This window comes from Ursus americanus, chromosome 2, assembly GCF_024610735.1.
Source record: "Ursus americanus isolate L20-20 chromosome 2, mUrsAme1.1.p, whole genome shotgun sequence".
Lineage (NCBI taxonomy): Eukaryota > Metazoa > Chordata > Mammalia > Carnivora > Ursidae > Ursus > Ursus americanus.
In genome coordinates, this window is record NC_142128.1 from 81364830 (window position 1) to 81385411 (window position 20582).

The window sequence follows — 20582 nt, forward strand, 5'->3', positions numbered from 1 at the left end:
TATCTCCCAGTGGGTACTGAAAGATAACAGTGTTGAGAGATGAGAGAGAAACACAGCAGTAGTAATGCATGTACAAGCACAATTCTTTTTTTCATTCACATCAAAAAATAATGTGCATAATTGCTGTAGTTTCTCAAGGGGATATGACCTGATATTTAGTAATTTGTCTGAAATGCACATATTTCAGATATTTAGTTTGATGAAGATGAAAAGTTACCTGATTTGATTTTTTAAAACTTGTTCTCTTATAGATTTCTAGTAACCTTTACTTAATTTGATACAATAATAATATATCATATTTCATTTTTTGGTTTGATAAAGATAGGAGTTTTGCTCTTTAAAGTACATATAAGGGTGTGAAATAGCAGGCACTCATACCCTAATAGTAAGAGTAGTAATTGTTTCAATCTCTTTGGAGGATAATTTGGCAGTATATGTAAAACTTTAAATGCAAGCACTTTGGTTAAGCAGTTTTATTTCTAGAAATTTATCTTATAAACATACTTGTATATAGATGCAAGGACATGTATGAGACAAGTGTATTCACTGCCATTTTGTTTATAGTAACAAAATCCTAGAAAACACTCACATGTCTATCAATTGGGAATTGTTTAAAAAACTAAATAAAGTTACCTCTGTACAATGAAATGCCATGAAGATATTAAAGTGAATGAGTGAAAATGGGTATAGCACTTTGGAGAACTGTTTGGCAGTATCTACCAAAACTGAACATATACTATACTGGGTTGTTTCTAACCCTCAGTTAATGTGTATTGTCCTGCTGTGAACATGCATATTCAGGGATTTGTTTGAGTACCTGGTTTCAGTTCTTTTGGATATATACCTAGGAGTGGAGTCATTCAGTTATGCGCTAATTCTGTGTTTAATCTTCGAGGCACCACCAAATTGTTTTTCATAGAGGCTGCACCATTTTTCATTTTCACCAGCAATTTATGAGGGTTCCATTTTCTTTACACCCTTACGGACTTCGTGGTTTTCCTTTTTATTTATTTTTTTAGTTATAGCCATCCTAGTGGGTGTGAAGTGGTATCTTGTTAATGTTTTGATTTGCATTTCCCTAATGACTAATGGTATTGAGCATCTTTTCATGTGCTTGTTGGCTCTTTGTATATTTTCTTTGGAAAAATGTCCAAGTCCTTTGCTCATTTTTTAATTGAGTTGTCCTCTTACTGTTAAGTTACAGGAGTTCTTTGTATATTCTGGGTACTAGACCCTTACCAAGATACATGATTTGGAAATATTTTCTCCCATTGTATAGATTGTTTTTCGCTTTCTTCATTATATCCTTTGATGCACAAAAGTTTTTATTTTGATAAAGCCTGCTTTCTCTATTTTTTTTCTTTCTTTGAACTAATTTTTGCACATGATGAGAGATAGGGGTTCAACTTCATTCTTTTGCATGTGGCTATGTAGTTGTCCCAGCACCATTTGTTGAAGAAAATATTCTTTTCCATTGAATGGTCTTGGCACGCTTGTTGAAAACCAGTCGGCCATAGATACATAGATTAAGTGCTAAACTCCCATTTGCATTCCATTTGTCTGTATGTCTGTTTTTATGCCAGTACCACAGTGTTTTATAATAAATTTTGAAACCACAAAAGGTGAGTCCTCTAACTCTATTCTTTTTCAACGATATTTTGGCTATCTGGGGCCTCTAGCAATTCCATATGAATTTGAGGATCGACTTTTCCATTTCTGCAATAAAACGCCATTGGAATTTTGATAAGGATTGTAATAAATCTGCAGAACACTTTGAGCATTGCTGTCTTAACAGTATCAAGTCTTGTAAATCCATGAAATTGGGATTTCTTTCAGCAATGTTTTGTAGTTTTTAATGTGTACATCTTACACCTTCTTAAGTAAATTAATTCCTAGATGTTTTATTCTTTTGGTTGCTATTGTAATTGGAATTGTTCTTAATTTCATTTCAGAGTATTCATTGCTGGTATGTACAAAGACAACTAAATTTCATGTGTTGATTTTGTACTCTGCAACTTGGCTGAATTTATTAGTTCCAGTGGTTTTATTGTGCCTTCTTTGGGACCTAGGCTTATAATTTTGTTTCCTGACTGTTGTATCTATGGATTTTGCTTAGGATTCAGGATGTAAAACCGTATATAGCTTTTTATTCATAATCTGCTAATTAATCTTGCTATCATATTTGACCCTTTATGGTCTCTTCTTCATTTAACAGCTGAAATATCCCTTTAAAATTATTAATTGGTCATGTCACTTGTGTGTAAAACCTTTCATTGGCTTCATACATTGAAGTAAAACTGTAAGTCTTGACAAAATACTATAAAGTCCTACCTGATCTTCCCTTGGCTAACTTTTTACCGCTTTGCCTCTCATTTATTTCAGTTATACTGCCTTTCGTCTTCTTCCTGTTCCTGGAACACCAGGCTCGACCTATCTTAGGGTCTCTTGTATTTATCTATTTGGAGTCCTGTTTTTCCATATATTCACATGATTCATTCTCTGCCTCCTTAAGATCTCTGCAAATGTTGGGGCATCTAAGTGGTGCAATTGGTAAGCGTCCAGCTCATAGTTTTGGCTCAGATCCTGATCTCAGGGTCATGGGATCAAGCCCCATGTTGGGCTCCACTCTCAGGACAGAATCTACCTAAGACTATTTCTTCCTCCGTCTTTCCCCCTGCCTCTCTAAAGTAAATAATCAAATCTTTAAAAAAAAAAAAAAAAAAGATCTCTGCAAATGTCATCTCCTGAGAGATCTTCTTAACCACCCTATCTAATATAGCACCTAATAACATCATTCTTCATTTCCTTTCCCTACTTTTTTTTCCCTTAAAACCCTTATCACTATCTGACATTATACAGAAGTTTCCAGATGAGAGATATTTTTTCTGTTGTTTATTACTAAATCTCCAGCTTTTTGAATGCTATTAGGTATAATAAGCATCTTATAAATATTTATTAAATTAATGAAAAGAGTCTTCCTCAAGCAAAAGGAAAAAGAAACTGATATATACTTAATACTCGTCATTGTTTTAGGTGTGTAATATATGTTGATCACATTTAATCTTTTTTTTAAGAACAATTTCAACTTTATTGTTATCTTTAAAATTTAAATACAGTTAATTAACGTATAGTGTATTATTAGTTTCAGAGGTAGAGTTCAGTGATTCATCAGTCTTATATAACACCCTGTGCTCATTACATCATGTGCCTTCCTTAATGCCCATCACCAAGTTACCGCATCCCCCCTTCCCCCTTCCCCTCCAGCAATCCTCGGTTTGTTTCCTATAATAAAGAGTCTCTTTTGGTTTCTCTCCCTCTCTGATTCCATCTTAACTTTATTTTTCCCTCCCTTCCTTGATGATCCTCTGTTTTGTTTCTTAAATTCCACACATGAGTGAGATCATATGTTAATTATCTTTCTCTGATTGACTTATTTTGCTTAGCATAACACCCTCTAGTTCCATCCACATCATTACAAATGGCAATATTTCATTTTTTGATGGCTGAGTAGTATTCCATTGTGTGTGTGTGTGTATAGACATATGTATATATGTGTATATATGTGTCTATATACATATGTCTACACACACACACACACACATATATATATATATACACATATATATATATAATATATATATATATATATATATATATATACACATATATATATATATACCACATCTTTATCCATTCATCTGTTGATGGACATTGGGGTACAGGTGCCCCTTCGGATCACTACATTTGTATCTTTGGGGTAGATACCTAGTAGTGCAGTTGCTGAGTCATAGCTCTATTTCAACTTTTTGAGGAAACTTCATACTGTTTTCCAAAGTGGCTGCACCAGCTTGCATTCCCACCAACAGTGCAAGAGGGTTCCCTTTCTCCACATTCTCGCCAACATCTGTCGTTTCCTGAGCTGTTAATTTTAGCCATTCTGACTGGTGTGAGGTGGTATCTCATTGTGTTTTTGATTTGTATTTCCCTGATGCCAAGTAACGTTGAGCATTTTCTCGTTGGTCTGTTGGCCATTTGGATGACTTCTTTGGAGAAATGTCTGTTCATGTCTTCTGCCCATTTCTTGACTGGATTATTTGTTCTTTGGGTGTTGAGTTTGATAAGTTCTTTATAGATTTTGGATACCAGCCCTTTATCGATATGTCTCTCATTCTGTCAGTTGTCTTTTGGTTTTGTCGACTATTTCCTTTGCTGTGCAAAAAGCTTTTTATCTTGATGAAGTCCCATTAGTTCATTTTTGCCTTTGTTTCCCTTGCCTTTGGCAATGTGTCTGGGAAGAAGTTGCTGCAGCTGAGGTCAAAGAGGTTGCTGACTGTGTTCTCCTCTAGGATTTTGATGGATTCCTGTCTCACATTTAGGTCTTTTATCCATTTTGAGTCTATTTTTGTGTATGGTATAAGGGAATGGTCCAGTTTCATTCTTTTGCATGTGGCTGTCCAATTTTCCCAATACCATGTGTTGAAGAGACTGTCCTGTTCCCATTGGATATTCTTTCCTGCTTTGTTGAGAATTAGTTGACCCTAGAGTTGAGGGTCTATTTCTGGGTTCTCTATTCTGTTCCATTGATCTATGTGTCTCTTTTTGTGCATGTACCATACTCTTGATGATTAGAGCTTTGTAATACAGTTTGAAGTCTGAAATTGTGATGCCACCAGTTTTGGTTTTCTTTTTCAGCATTCCTTTGGCTATTCAGAGTTTCTTCTGGTCCCGTACAAATTTGAGGATTGTTTGTTCCAGCTCTGTGAGAAAAGTTGGTTGTATTTTGATAGGGATTGCATTGAATGTGTAGATTATTCTAGGTAGCATAGACATTTTAAGAATATTTTTCTTCCAATCCATGAGCATGGAACGTTTTTCCATTTCTTTGTGTCTCCCTCAATTTCATTCATTAGTGTTTTATAGTTTTCTGTGTACAGATCCTTTGCGTCTTTGGTTGGGTTTATTCCTAGGTATCTTTTGGTTTTTGGTGCAATTGTAAATGGGATCGACTCCTCAATTTCTCTTTCTTCTGTTCCATTGTTAGTGTATAGAAATGCAATTAACTGTGCATTGATTTTATATTCTGCCACTTTGCTGAATTCCTGTATGTGTTCTAGCAATTTTGGGGTGGACTATTTTGGGTTTTCCACATGCAGTATCATGTCATCTGCAAAGAGTGAGAGTTTGACTTCTTCTTTGCCAATTCAGATGCCTTTTATTTCTTTTTTCTTTTCTGATTGCTGAGACTAGGACTTCCAGTACTATGTTGAACAGCAGTGGTGATAGGGGACATCCCTGCCACGTTCCTAACTTAAGGGAAAAGCTCTCAGTTTATCACCATGGAGAAAGATATTTGCTGTGGGCTTTCCATATATGGCCTTTATGATACTGAGGTGTGTTCCTTCTATCCCTACACTGTGAAGAGTTTTAGTTGAGAAAGGATGCTGTCCTTTGTCAAATGCTTTTTGGCATCTGTTGAGAGGATCATATGGTTCTTGTCATTTTCTTTTATTAATGTAGTGTATCACATTGATTGATTAGCGAATGTTGAACCACCCTTGCTGCCCAGGAATAAATCCCACTTGGTTGTGGTGAATAATCCTTTTAAAGTACTGTTGGATTCTTGATGAGAATTTTTGCATCCATGTTCATCAGAGATATTGATCTCCTTTTTGGTGGGGTCCTTGTCTGGTTTTGGAATCAAGGTAATAGTGGCCTCATAGAAAGAGTTTGGAAGTTTTCCTTCCATTTCTATTTCCTGAAACAGCTTCAGAAGAATAGTTATTGGGGCGCCTGGGTGGCACAGCGGTTAAGCGTCTGCCTTCGGCTCAGGGCGTGATCCCGGCATTGTGGGATCGAGCCCCACATCGGGCTCCTCCGCTGTGAGCCTGCTTCTTCCTCTCCCACTCCCCCTGCTTGTGTTCCCTCTCTCGCTGGCTGTCTCTATCTCTGTCGAATAAATAAATAAAATCTTTAAAAAAAAAAAAAAGAAGAAGAATAGTTATTGATTCCTCATTAAATGTTTGGTAGAATTCCCCTGGGAAGCCATCCAGCCCTGGGCTCTTGTTTGTTGGGAGATTTTTGATTACTGTTTCAATTTCCTTGCTGGTTATGGGTCTGTTCAGGTTTTTTATTTCTTCCTGGTTCAGTTGTGGTAGTTTATACATCTCTAGGAATGCATCCATTTCTTCCGGATTGCCTAATCTGTTGGCATATAGTTGCTCCTAATATGTTCTTATCATCTTTTGTATTTCTTCGGTGTTGGTTGTGATTTCTCTTCTTTCATTCATGATTTTACTTATTTGGGTCCTTCCCCTTTTTCTTTTTGATAGTCTGGCCATGGGTTTATCGATCTTATTAATACTTTCAAAGAACCAGCTCATAGTTTTGTTGATATGTTCTACTCTTCTGTTGGTTTCTATTTCATTGATTTCTGCGCTAATCTTTATTAATTCTCTTCTCCTGCTTGGTTTAGGCTTTATTTGCTGTTCTTTCTCCAGCTCCTTTAGGTATAAGGTTAGGTTGTGTATTTGAAATATTTCTTGTTTCTCAGGAAAGGCTTGTATTGCTAAATACTTCTCTCTTAGGACTGCCTTTGTGGTGTCCCAAAGGTTTTGAAAAGTTGTGTTTTCATTTTCATTCGCTTCTGTGAATTTTTAAAAATTCTTCTTTAATTTCCTGGTTGACCCATTCATTCTTTAGTAGGATACTTTTTAGCTTCCATGTATTTGAGTTCTTTCCAAATTTCCTCTTGTGATTGAGCTCAAGTTTCAAAACATTGTGGTCTGAAAATATGCTAGGAATTATTCCAGTCTTTTGGTACCACTTGAGACCTGACTTGCGACCAGTAGGTGATCTGTTCTGGAGGATGTTCCATGTTCACTCGAGAAGAATGTGTATTCTGTTGCCTTAGGATGGAATGTTCTGAATATATCTGTGAAGTCCATCTGGTCCAGTGTGTCATTCAAAGCCCTTATTTCCTTATGGATCTTCGGCTTAGATGATCTGTCCGTTGCAATGAATGGGGTGTTGAAGTCCCCTACTGTTATTGTATTATTACCAATGTGTTTTTTTAATTTTGTTATTAATTAGTTTGTATACTTGGCTGCTCCCATGTTGGGGCATAAATATTTACAATTGTTAGATCTTTTTGTTGGATAGACCCTTTAATTATGATATAGTGTCCTTCTTCATCTCTTATTACAGTCTTTGGCTTAAAATCTAATTTGTCTGATATAAGGATTGCTACCCCAGCTTTCTTTTGATGTCCATTAGCGTGATACATGGTTTTCCACCCCCTTGCTTTCAATCTGGAGGTGTCTTTGGGTCTAAAATAAGTCCTTTGCAGACAGCATATCGATGAGTCTTGCTTTTTTATCCAATCTGATACCCTGTGTCTTTTGATTGGTGCATTTAGCCCATTTCCATTCAGAGTAACTATTGAAAGATATGAATTTAGTGCCATTGTCTTACCTGTAAAGTAACTGTTACTGTATATTGTCTCTGTTCCTTTCTGGTCTGTTACTTTTGATCTCTCTCTTTGTTTAGAGGACCCCTTTTAATATTTCTTGCGGCGGTGGTTTGGTGATCACAAAATGTTTTAGTTTCTGTTTGTCCTGGAAGCTTTTTATCTCTCCTGTTTTGAATGACATCCTAGCTGAATAACGTATTCTTGGCTGCATATTTTTCTTATTTAGCACCCTGAATATATCATGCCTGTCCTTTCTGGCTTTCCAGGTCTCTGTGGATAGGTCTGATGCCAATCTAACATTTCTGCCGTTGTAGGTTACAGATCTCTTGTCCTGAGCTATTTCAGGATTTTCTCTTTGTCTCTGAGATTTGCAGATTTCACTATTTTATGTCGGGGTGTTGACCTATTTTTATTGATTTTGAGGGGCGTTCTGTGTGCCTTCTGGATTTTGATGCCTATTTCCTTCCCCAAATTAGGGAAATTCTCCACTAGAATTTGCTTCAATATATCTTCTGCCCCTCTCTCTCTTTCCTCTTCTGGGATCCCAATTGTCCTAATATTTTTTCACTTTATGGTATCACTTATGTCTCGAAATCTCCCCTCATGATCCAGTAGTTGTTTATATCTCTTTTTCTCAGCTTCTTTATTCTCCATCATTTTTGTCTTCTGTATCACTAATTCTCTCTTCTGCCTCATTTATCGTGGCAGTTAGAGCCTCCATTTTTTATTGCATCTCATTAATAGCCTTTTTGCTTTTGACTTGATTAGATTTTAGTTCTTTTATTTCCCCAGAAAGGGATTCTCTAGTGTCCTCTATGCTTTTTGAAGCCTAGCTAGTGTCTCTATAATTGTTATTCTCATCTCTAATTCCGACATCTTACTTAGGTCCCTCTCAGTCAGTACTGCCTCTTGTACTCTTTTTTCAGGTAAGTTTTTCCTTCTTGTCATTGTTGCAGAAAGCAGTCACTTTTCTATTTGTAGAATTGCAGCAGTTCTTTTCTTAGCTCTCTGGTTGAGTTCGGTGTTCTGAATGATTTGATAGCTCTTCTGGTGAATTTCTGGGACCAAACAAAACTAAGGTCTCCTACTCTGACATCTTGAAGTCTTTGGTCATGTTTAATCTTCTTAACAAACTTAAGAGAATTGATATTATTACCATTGACCAATAATGAAATGGAGATGTGGAAAAATAAAATAATTTTTCCTAGAGTAGCTAGGATTTGAAACCTGGTCTATAGTATTTGACTCCAAAGCAAAGGCTTTTTCTACCCTGTTATTTTTAAATTATTAAATGTGCTATGTACTATAGAGAATATAAAGTTAACTAATAAATAGTTATTTAAATTAAGTGTAAGGTAGTATGTGATTAAATTTCAAATGAATCTAATAAATAATTTTATAGTTATTTAGAAAACTGAGAAATCTTTAGCCAAATTGAAATATTTGGCACATAGTAGGCTCAAAATGAAACACTGATTCAATAAATTTATGAATAGTTAAGGATTTCACTCTTAAATATTAAGTAGAATTTGAATTGGTGGAAAGAAAGTGTAAGGCCATTTTAAGTACAGGGAACAACATAAGCAAATGTGAAAAACAAACTTGTGAAAAGACTAATAAAATTTATCAAGAGATAAGAATTAATGTTTAGGAGCACTGTGAGTTAAGTTTGGGAAAAGTGAGTTGGAGATCAGATCGTGATGAAGAACTTGAATTACAGGGATAAGGTGTTTGAACGTTATAGTTATTAGAGAACTATAGAGTAATAATGGTACTGAACATTTGTATGGGATATGGACAATAGAATATAATGGTTAAGACTGTGGGCTTTGGAGAAAAACTGTCTGAGTTAAAATCCTGGTTCTGCCCTCTACTAGCTTGGTAATCCTGAGCAAATTACTCAGCCCTCTGTGCTCTAATTTCCTCACCAGTCAAAGGGAGATAATAGTTTCTAACTCATAGAACCATTGTGAGGTTTAAATGAATTATTATATGTAAAAATAGAGAACAACCCTTAGCACATAGGAAACATTCTGTAAATATTAACTGTTATCATTTACATAACATTACAGTGTTCACTTGCTTTTATTTTCAGTTGCTTTCATGTATACTATGTCTTTTAATTTTCACAGCAACTCTGTGAGGTAGGTATTATTACCACCAGTTGAAGAACAGAGAGAACAAAGCCAAGGAAGTTATATCATGCCAGAAATCTTTAGCTGACAGAACTGATCTTTTGGTTCTAAACAGTTTCACTGTGATTCTCTGTAATCTAAGAAACGAATGGAACAGTGGACTAACATGCCAAAAGTCAAGTTTTAGGAAAATTATTCTGGTGAAATTTTGCAGAGTGAAATGAAGAAAGGAAAGAACCTGGAAGCAAGTTTGTCATTCTCTTGAGATGATCTAGGCTTAGGTTTATTTATAAAAACTTTTTATGCCAAGGACTGTATAATTGAGAATTAAGAAAGAAGACAATTATAGGAGACATCATGAATTTTGTAACTAACCAATTGATATTTTTTCAGCTGTATTTAAACTTGAAACAGATAGAAGTATATGGCCCTTGATAAGAATCTATCGGGGTGGCTTTCTTCTGATTGAATTCCTTTTTCTACTGGGCATCAACACATACGGTTGGAGACAGGCTGGAGTGAATCATGTGCTCATCTTCGAACTTAATCCGAGAAGCAATTTGTCTCATCAGCATCTTTTTGAGGTAATCAAAGCAAGACATAAAGTCCTATGAGTTTATTTCACATTAGCTATATAGCTGGTTTCGTGGATACTGAAATCCATCTTCTACTTGACGAAGATTACTGACATAATATCTAAACATTTATCGTACCTTTGTTTTATTGAAGATATTTCTGAGTAATGGTAAAAATAAAAATAAAATTTTCTCTTTGTCTTTCCCACCCTTTGTCAGATTGCTGGATTCCTTGGAATATTGTGGTGCCTGAGCCTTCTGGCATGCTTCTTTGCTCCGATTAGTGTCATCCCCACATATGTGTATCCACTTGTCCTTTACGGATTTATGGTTTTCTTTCTTATCAACCCCACCAAAACTTTCTATTATAAGTCCCGGTTTTGGCTGCTTAAACTGCTGGTAAGTCCAGAAATTGTCTACCATTTTTAGTGGTATATTGGTCATTGGCTTCCTCCAGGAGGAAATCCTGTCTGCTGTATTGTACAAGTCCAGAAGGCATTGTTCACTTTGTCATCTGTGTGAGTGGTGCTCTAGAGCCAGGGGCAAAGAATATAGTGTAATTGGTACATCTTATATTGTACCGTGCAGTGGACCTGGGAAAAGCACTCATGCATTTTTTTCCTCCTCAAAAAGAGTATGAAGTGTCAAGATACTGAAATGATTTTGGAAATTAATAATAATTAATTCATGATCAATTTAAGTATTTTTAAATACAAATTATTTAACCAGCCGTGATAAGATGTTGAACTCTTTGAATTTCCTTTTTTTTTTAGAAGTGGTGAAACTATTATTTTCCTGTAAATTGATAGTAGTAGTAAACCATTTTTATTTTACAGAAGATTAGTCCTCTAAAATTGGTAAGAATATCTTACCAGATTGCCAGCTTTAATTTGAGAAACTGACTTTGATTCTTGTTTATAATAAATTCCATTTCTTCTTCCACTTTACTTATTTCTTAATGATCTCAAAATCATACAGTCTCAGCAATAGAATATAGAATTTCTTGCAAAAATAGCTGCTGTATTTTTTGTGATAGTGTAAAGATAGCTTGGGGAAGGGGCTTCTGCTTACTGCTGAGTTAAACCAACTCTATTTTCAAAATTATTGGGATTGCTCTCCTGTAATTATTTCTTAGGTTGTGAATGACAACTAACAGTAAAGTGAAGATTAGTGATTAAATTGACTGGACTCTGCTGATACTTTCAGAATTTTTGTTTATTGTCTTACTTTTTTTTTCTACCTTAGAAAGCATACTGCCTTGAGAATTGTAGTTTTAACTTCTTTTTCCTTTTTATGACCCTTAATAAGATTAGCAGAATTTTTTTGTTGTTGTTCTTAGCAATACATTCCCTATATCTAAATTTTTGAATTCTGAGGACATAAATTATGGCTTTCCTATTAAAAAACACACAAGTAAAAAGCCACTTACATTCTAGTACAGGTTAAGTATTTATAGCAATCAGGAAAAGAAAATGACCCAGATATACTTGATTTTTTTCCCCCAAAGTTGATTATCATTTATTTGTATTTCTTGTTCCTTCCAGTAGGATTTTTATCACAAATTGAGAATATCCCTCTTTTCCTCCAATTTCATTAAATATTAATAAATAAAAGAGCAAATCATTCCCATTAAGTCTAGCACCACTAGAACTAACTTTGGGTCTAAGTGTGCAACTGAGATGTGCAAGAGTATTTTGAGAAGTGTGCAATCACCTTTCATACATTTTGTCATCATTTAGAAAATATGCTTTTTAAAGAATTTTTTATGACAGAAGAAAAATTTTGAACCAGTTTTTTTTATTTATACTAAAAATAAGTCATATCCAGTTAGTACAAAAATATTAGATTACCTTTTTATCTTGAGAGTATTTGTCATTTTATTGCTAGATTTTGTGGAGTTGTAAAACGTATTTGCATAAAAATGTATTCTTCTGGTTACAAGGAAATAACTTTAAGATTATAAATACCTATTATTTCCTGTTTCAACTATTATGAAATCTCAATAAAGTTATTTTGAAATGAGGTTTGAAAGACTCAGAAACTCAGATGTTAATATGGTTGTATCGTTGCAATAACAGAATAATATCGTTGTGTATATTGTGTGTAAAGTGAGCATTTCCCCAGTGCATCCTTCTCTGTTTAAATAGTAAGCTATGATTCATGCATGACCAGTTAGTCTTATTAGCAGAATGATTCCCTGTTGAGTAGACATTTATTGATGCATCAGCTGTGTGCTAATAAGTGAGGCCTTATTGATGGAATAGGTTGGCAGTGATGATATAATAAGGAGTAAGAGAATAGTAAAATGCACCATCAGAAGCAGCAAAATACACAAAGAAGTATTGTGGTTTGTTATATTTGTAATAATTCTATATAGGAAAAATGTTATTTATAGAGCATCTTAATTTTAATTGACCTATTAACTTATTTTAATTCAAATCTTACTGAGAAAACTTAACCTAAGACTTATTTCTAGTGAATTAACAAAAATATTTCCACCCTAGTTATGTTTCTCTTTTTTAAGCCTCATCATAAAGTAAAAGTACATTTCCTTCTTTTTTTTTTTTCTTTAATTTTTAGTGGAAAAGAACACATATCACTTAGCCATCGTGGTAGACACTGGATGCCATTTATATCCATATTGAAATTTGAATCTATGGAATTTACATGCTATGCTATATCTCCCCCAAAAAACTAAAAAAAAAAATTATTAAATTATTATTAGAAATTTATTTTGATACTTACATATCAAATTAGTACAGTTTATTTGCATTAATTAGGTCATAAATCTCTGCAGATCTGTATTTGCCCTAATTGGAAATCCAGTTGGGAAACATAAGCAATGGCTCAGATTTTCTAAACAAAAATACCAATTTATTCTTCTAAAAGGCCACTTTAAGTATATTTTTAAAAATTTATTGATTTATTTTAGAGAGAGAGAGAAAGAATTGGGAAAGGGGCAGAGGAAGAGAGTCCTAGGCAGAATCTACGTGGACCACAGAGCCCAATGTGGGGCTCCATCCCAGGACCCCAAGATCATGACCTGACCCGAAACCAAGAGTCGGGCACTTAACCAGCTGAGTCATCCAGGCGCCCTCAAAGCTACTTAAAGTTTTTAAATTAAAGTCCTTTCCTGTATAATTTGGAAATTGATTTTTCCAATAATTTCTTTGTTTCATAGTAAAATGTTTATGCATGTCTCTACTGTGAGAATAGAGAGGTATTCTCATTTAATAATGCACTGTTCTGGACATCTTTACATGTTAATTTATTTCATCCTTTTAATAACCATGAGGTTGAAGCTGCTATCAATCCACATTTTATAAATGAGGTAACCTAATTTCAGAAGAGTTAAATGCATAGCCAGTAAGTAATGGGGATGAAACGTGACCCAGACAGTCTGGTTCCATAATCTGTACTCTTAACCACTGCCATTTAACAGTGAGACCTGGTAGTGACCTTACCTAAGGTGTTTAACTTTGATCTAGTGGTTCAAATTAATAGAATATAAAAATCAAAAGAGTGTGATTATCCACAAGCCTCTAAAAGTAGAAATTAAACTTCATCTCCTTAACTATTTAGCTGCGTTAACTTAGAAAATGATGTTAGCATATATCCTTTGTAATAACTTATCAGTGGCCTTTTTGTGTAGGTGGGTAAAACACCAGACATTTTGAATTGTATCTAGCTTTCTTAATACTGTTACTCAATGAATCATTATCATTTTAATCAAAATCACAATGTAGAAGTTGGAAGACCTTAGCCAGAATAAGAAAGGAAGGAGAATTCTCATAAAGGGGAATTCAGATAAATACAAGAAGAATTTGACTATGTGTAAATGTCAGGAAGTTCAGTATGATCTGTTTATTTTCTACCCCCCGCCACCCTGTCTCTGACTGAGCTACTTGCTCTCCCTTCTTTGTATATCTAGGATATTTTGTGTATTTATCTGTAACGGCATTTATTACACAGTGCTATCATTATATCTTTCGGTATATATTTGCCCAACCAGACTGTGGGTCTTTGAGAGTAGAAACTATGTTCTATTTATCTCTGTATTTCCACAATGGCTGACATATAGTAATACTTAATCTTTGTTAAATGCTAAATGACTATAATTAGTTATAGTTACATAATTATATAATTATATACATATACAGATATATGTAATATATATACAATAATATGTACACAATACAAAAAAATATATACAATTATATAATTATAATTAAATGCTGAATGACTATAATTGATTCCTTCCTTAGTTGTATTATACCGACATTTACTATTCCCTCCTTTTTTCCTTTTTTCATCTTCTCCTATAAAATTTCCCTTCCAGTTTCTATTTTCATGCCACCCCCTTCCTTTTGTAGTCCCATTTCCCTCTTTAGTGCATTCTCCTCCTCTTCTGCTCTTATGGAAGTTTTCTGTATTAGCTAGCTTTTGAGGCTGGATTTGGCAGACTATGAGAGTGATGGTAGTCTCTCATGTCAGTGAGAAATTTGCCCTAGGCTATTGTTTTCACAAGAGTCCATGACTAGAGATTGAGTTAGATTTCCTGATCCTTTTGATATTATATCTTAAAATCCTCTTGTTCTGTCTCTCTGAATCTTTAAGTCTACTCTGCACCCCAGAATTTCTTAAAATACTGTATAAACTGGTACCAGGACCTCTTCATGCATAAATGACTAAAATCTCAACCACTAAGTCCCCAGCCCTCACCCCGCTCCGCTTCCCCCAAAACTTTATGGTTGTAAACAATATAGCTTGTCTCTCTGGCTTATTGCACAACTTATTGAAAGAGCAAGGAATGATCAAGAAACTGAGCCATGGGGACGCCTGGGTGGCACAGCGGTTAAGCGTCTGCCTTGGGCTCAGGGCGTGATCCCAGTGTTATGGGATCGAGCCCCACATCAGGCTCTTCCACTATAAGCCTGCTTCTTCCCCTCCCACTCCCCCTGCTTGTGTTCCCTCTCTCACTGGCTGTCTCTATCTCTGTCGAATAAATAAATAAAATCTTTGAAAAAAAAAAAAAAAACTGAGCCATGGACTCAAAATATATCCGCTCCAGAAGGTATTTCAAAGCTTATACTATGCCCTGCAGATATCTGGTCTAATTTCCAAAGCCCCACCCCAATACCTTTCAGAGATAGTTGATGTCCAGGGTGGATTCATAATATAACCACTTATCTCCCTCAATAATAAAGAAAAATGTTTACAGAACAAACAGAAAGAACCAGCCAAGTCTGAGGGGAAAGAGCCATCAGTCTCCCATGCTGAATATGTCTGCTAAATGAATATAGCTAAATAGCAAGAGAGCTGTAGATGTGGACTTATTTTCTCAAAACTGCTGCTCTGTGAGAATTCCTTGTTTTAGGAGTTCATTTTTACCTGTTTAAGACAGAAAGGGTACGACGGGATGAGGATAAAAGCTGCCTTCATTCCATCTTCACTTTCCTCGGCCTCTCAAGGCATTCTGCACAATTAGAGTCTGTTTCTGATGATTACATTAGTATCTGAGTCTTCCTCTCTCTGCAATGCCAAGTTTCCTTTTGCAGTCCTCAACAGTCTTCCACAGAATAAGTCAGGATGAGTTTGTTCTAGGTCATCTGTAAAAGGGGGATATGAATAGTATCAGGCTCATAGAATTGTTATAGTTAATTGATTATGAAAAAGACATTATGAGAAAAGCATACAGCATGGATTAGTACTCAGTACATTTAATCTGAATTCATTTAACATTGTTTTTATAACAGTGGGGATATGGGTTGATGATCTTTGTGGCATAATTTCAAGATAAATACCATTATTACCATGGCATTAGCAAAATGAAAGTGACTTTGGTTAGAGAATAGGCAGACATGCTTCAGGTGACGTACCATTCTTCCCTTCCTCTCCCTTGTAGGCAAAGAAGAGCTTCGTGTTCAGTTAGCTAAGCTCTCATCCCAGCTAAGATGGATATTCCAGAAATTATCATAGCACTTGGGTCCCTAGCAAAATTTACCCTAGAGCCTAACACTAGCCTAACATCCTTTCTGTGCTTCTATCTTCTGCCACCCTCTGCTTTCAGCTTCAACTATTCCCACCCTCTCCGCTTTCTGTTTTCTAACTACAGCTTTTCCTGCCTTCTCTACCCCACTTTAATTTCCTTTCTTGGTTATCTATTCAACTCATTCCCTTCACTACTAATGCTCAGCCTAGCCAGTGTTGCCAGGTCCCTCCCTGTGTTTGTGATTGGTTCATTGGTTTCCATTTTATCAGCTAAAGTAATCATGCTGCATGGTTCTAATTCATGTCTATGAATTAGAGAAATTTAATATGAATTTTCTTGTTTCTGTGTTCTTTGATTTTTTTTTTCTTTCTCCCAGTTTCGAGTATTTACAGCCCCCTTCCATAAGGTAGGCTTTGCTGATTTCTGGCTGGCCGATCAGCTGAACAGCCTGTCAGTGATATTGATGGACCTGGAATATATGATCTGCTTCTACAGTTTTGAGCTCAAATGGGATGAAAGTGGGGGCCTGTTGCCAAATAATTCAGAAGGTAGGGTATGAATGTGCGTCCATACCTCTAAACTGCCAATGTAAACCAAGAAATATTGGGAATGAGAAATTTAAGATCATGGTGAAACCTCATCCAATAATATTATAAACTTGATTAAATGTACTTGGCACTCTTTATCTGATATAATTTGGCTCTTAAATTATATGTTATGATTTTAGCCATCCATTTGCCAAGAGATTTGCAACTTACATTTAAAAGAATTCTAAAACTAAAAAAAAGAAGTCCTAGTACATTGGTAGTTATATCACAAATGCTTTAGTGCCAACAGTTTCCATCACAGTATTGCTTCATAATGAGCAAAAATGATGATTATTTAGAGTTAGATCACGTGCTTTGAGAAAGTCATTATAGATTGTTTTTTAATTCTTATTAGGGATCTTGTTTTTTCTTCTGGCTCTTTTTCCCACTCTTAGTGTATGCCAGGAGTTCAGGTTATTAAGGAATTTTGCCTTAATGACAAAGACCAAATTTAGACAGATTATGTAACATCTGACTAACAAAAGTTAATGAAGCCAGTGGCAACACATTTTCATTGATTGTCAGCAGACCACAACTGTATTGTAGCTTGATCGCACTATAATGCATTCTCAGAATTTGAAGAAAAATTGATTTACCAACTCCATTCTTCTCATTTAAAAATATAAACTCTGCTCTTCATTAAAAAAGGGTGGAGTACAGCATGTATAACCCATTGCCGTATATTATGGCAGTTTGGGTTCATGAAATTGACTAGAGTCATCAGTGATACTTGTATGTTTTCCAGATGTATTAAATTACAGAACTTTTTTCCTTTGATTAGTGTACTCATCTTCTAATTTTCCTATAGTTTTATCACATTCCAAAGAAAGTGATTCAGAAGAGGTAGTCTGAAATATGTATGAGAGGGCAGATTTTCCCTGTTCATTCACCCTATGTATTTACCTTCTTTCCTTGGTTTATCTATCACTAAAAAGTTTCAGAATGTAATTGTTACAAAGAAGAAAGTGATTCTGAAAGGCTTCTTGCTTTTATGGACTTTTGATAGTGGTTATAACATATAACAAAATGATATGAGCAGGTAATTTCTTTAAATTACAATTTTTTCTTCTTTGAAATCTTCACAGAACCAGAAATTTGCCACAAATATTCATATGGTGTGCGGGCCATTGTTCAGTGCATTCCTGCTTGGCTTCGCTTCATCCAGTGCCTGCGCCGATACCGAGACACAAAAAGGGCCTTTCCTCATTTAGTTAATGCTGGGAAATACTCCACAACTTTCTTCACGGTGACGTTTGCAGCCCTTTACAGCACTCACAAAGGTATTCTATGATTGTGAAGAGATTTTCAAAACCCAAAGATTTTTCACTACTTAAATCTGTTTCTTACTCTGGTTACTTTTCCACTTGTCATGTTCTTTTTTTTCCATTGAAGTTCCAGTCCCCTCAGTTATACTAGTTTGTTCTTGAACACAATTTTAGTCTCATTCCAGTATTTACTAACAAGTACCGTTAAAAGGAGTCAAAGTCATCCAGAATAGGAAGGATTTGTGATAATGTGTGAAATCCTGAATTATGTTTAATGTGCTCTATCTTAGACACCTTGGGCTTTCATTTGGTTTTTTAGACTTCTTGTTCATTAATGAGGTTGGGAAATGCTAGGTGAAAAAGATTCCCTCTGGCAATCATGTATATTTTTAATCGCCTTCCTTCACCAAGTAGTAAGAATTGTTTCCAGCCCATTTAACTGCAAATTGAGTTCTCTGATCTCTCTAGTTTCTTATCTCCATAGCAACCAGTTATTACTTGAGACTGCTCTTCTGTTGGGAGGAGAAAAAAGCTTTTAGGTTCTGAGCCACATGCAGTCAGTCCTTTTGAATTTTTAACCTTTTTCCAAGAACTGTCAATCAAAGATCTTGCTTTCTTTTACTAAAATGTGTTCTGTCTTTGTCTGTTTAAATCAATATCAGCCCACACCCTAGAGACTGCACCCTCATCTGTGGGTAGTAAAGAAATGTTACTTATTGAAATTATTATAATTATTTTTAAATACTTACGTAAAATTTTTTTCAGTGACTTTTTTTAATTGAAACACTGTATTTTAGAAGCCTTAGCTAGTAGCTCCTAGCTACTTAATCTGAAGTATGTCTGATGGTCTTGAAAGACTGGGGCAGTGGTTTTTTTGTGAGGCTTGCAATTTGGTCCAGTAGAACACTTTGTAACGTATTTCCACTTTCTACAGTAGGTTCTGCACTTAACAGTAATATTGATAATGCAGCCAGTAATTTTATCACTATGTAGGCACTCCTATTAAATGATATAATTTAACTAAGTGCTTCAGTGAAAGAAACACTTCCTGAAAGCTCCCATAATTTTAACTCTTGCTAAGGAATGCTGTTCTTTAGTCTGGGCATGCATCATGATTCACAAGGTTGTTACTAGAGAATTTATAAGTCAGGCAACTGATTTGATACATGGAACCCTATGCCTTAAGAACCCTTTAGTTTTCTCCCATGCTGGATAACAGTGTTTTTTGGGTTGACTATTTTAGGATATAACTTATTTTAACTCTACTGATACTAATCAGGATGAAGCTGAAAATCTGAATTCCTCAAATCTGCACCAGCTTCACATTTAATAACCTAAAGCTGGAAGCATGCTTTAGATAGTATTGTGATCTTCAGACTTTTTTTTTTTTGCTCATGTATTCCTTCAAAGAATTTTTAAAACTATATTATTTTATCATTTTTATTTTATTAAACTATATTCTCTGACATTTTTAAGTTCACATCTGAAATTTTTCATCTTAAGTTTGAATAATTTTTAAAAATGTAGTTTACAGGGACGCCTGTGTGGCTCAGTCATTAAGCGTCTGCCTTCAGCTCAGGTCATGATCCCAGGAGGGTCCTGGGATCGACCCCGCATCGCATCGGGCTCCCTGCTCAGCGGGAAGCCTGCTTCTCCCTCTCCCACTCCCCTGCTGGTGTTCCCTCTCTCGCTGTGTCTGTCTCTGTCCAATTAAAAAAAAAAAGTAGCTTGCAGTGTATTTTAAATATTCACATTTTATTTTTTATTTTTTTTAAAGATGTATTTATTTGACAGGGTGGGGGGAGGCCAGAGGGAGAGTGAGTCTCAAGCAGACTCTGTGCTGAGCACAGAGCCGGACAAGGTTCGATCTCACGACCCTGAGATTATGACCTAAGCAAAACCGAGTTGAACACTTAACTGACTAAGCCACCCAAGTGCCCCTTAAATATTCACATTTTATTTTATTTATTTATTTTTAAAGATTTTATTTATTTATTTGACAGAGAGAGGGAGAGCACAAGCAGGGTGAGTGGCAGGCAGAGGGAGAGGGGGAAGCAGGCTGTCTGCTGAGCAGGGAGCCCCATATGGGGCTTGATCCCAGGACCCTGGGACCATGATGTGAGTTGAAGGCAGATGCTTAACTTACTGAGCCACCCAGATGCCCAAATATTCACTAAAACAAAACTGCTAAATATTTCTACTAAGTATGTCCAGGTAATTTAAATATAAAAACATGGTACTCACCCTGTTTTTGTTTTTTTTTTTTTAATGAAGCAGCTTGGGGATCCTGGATGTCTGAGTCGTTTGAGTGTCTGACTCTTGATTGAGGCTCAGGTCCTGATCTCAGGGTGGTAGGATTGAGCCCCCAGCATTGTACTCTGCACTCAGCATGGAGTCTGCTTGTCCTTCTCCCTCTGTTCTTCTCCCCCACCCCCACTCTCTTTCTCTCAAATAAATGAATAAATAAAATCTTTTTAAAAAGTGAAGCAACTCTACAATCAAATTTTATATCTCTTTTCCATTAAACTTTAATGTTTAATATTTTATGTTTTAATGACTT

The 20582-nt window shown here is 35.5% G+C and overlaps 1 protein-coding gene across 2 annotated transcripts in view; it reads left to right on the forward strand.

The window, feature by feature from the left end:
• XPR1 (xenotropic and polytropic retrovirus receptor 1) overlaps positions 1-20582 on the forward strand; it is a 234242-nt gene that overhangs the window by 160882 nt on the left and 52778 nt on the right. For both annotated transcript variants that reach the window (XM_045811338.2, XM_045811337.2), the window contains 4 exons: positions 9997-10187; positions 10398-10577; positions 16547-16718; positions 17843-18037. In XM_045811338.2, the coding sequence (XP_045667294.1) occupies positions 9997-10187; positions 10398-10577; positions 16547-16718; positions 17843-18037 (738 nt within the window). The remainder of the gene's footprint in view (positions 1-9996; positions 10188-10397; positions 10578-16546; positions 16719-17842; positions 18038-20582) is intronic.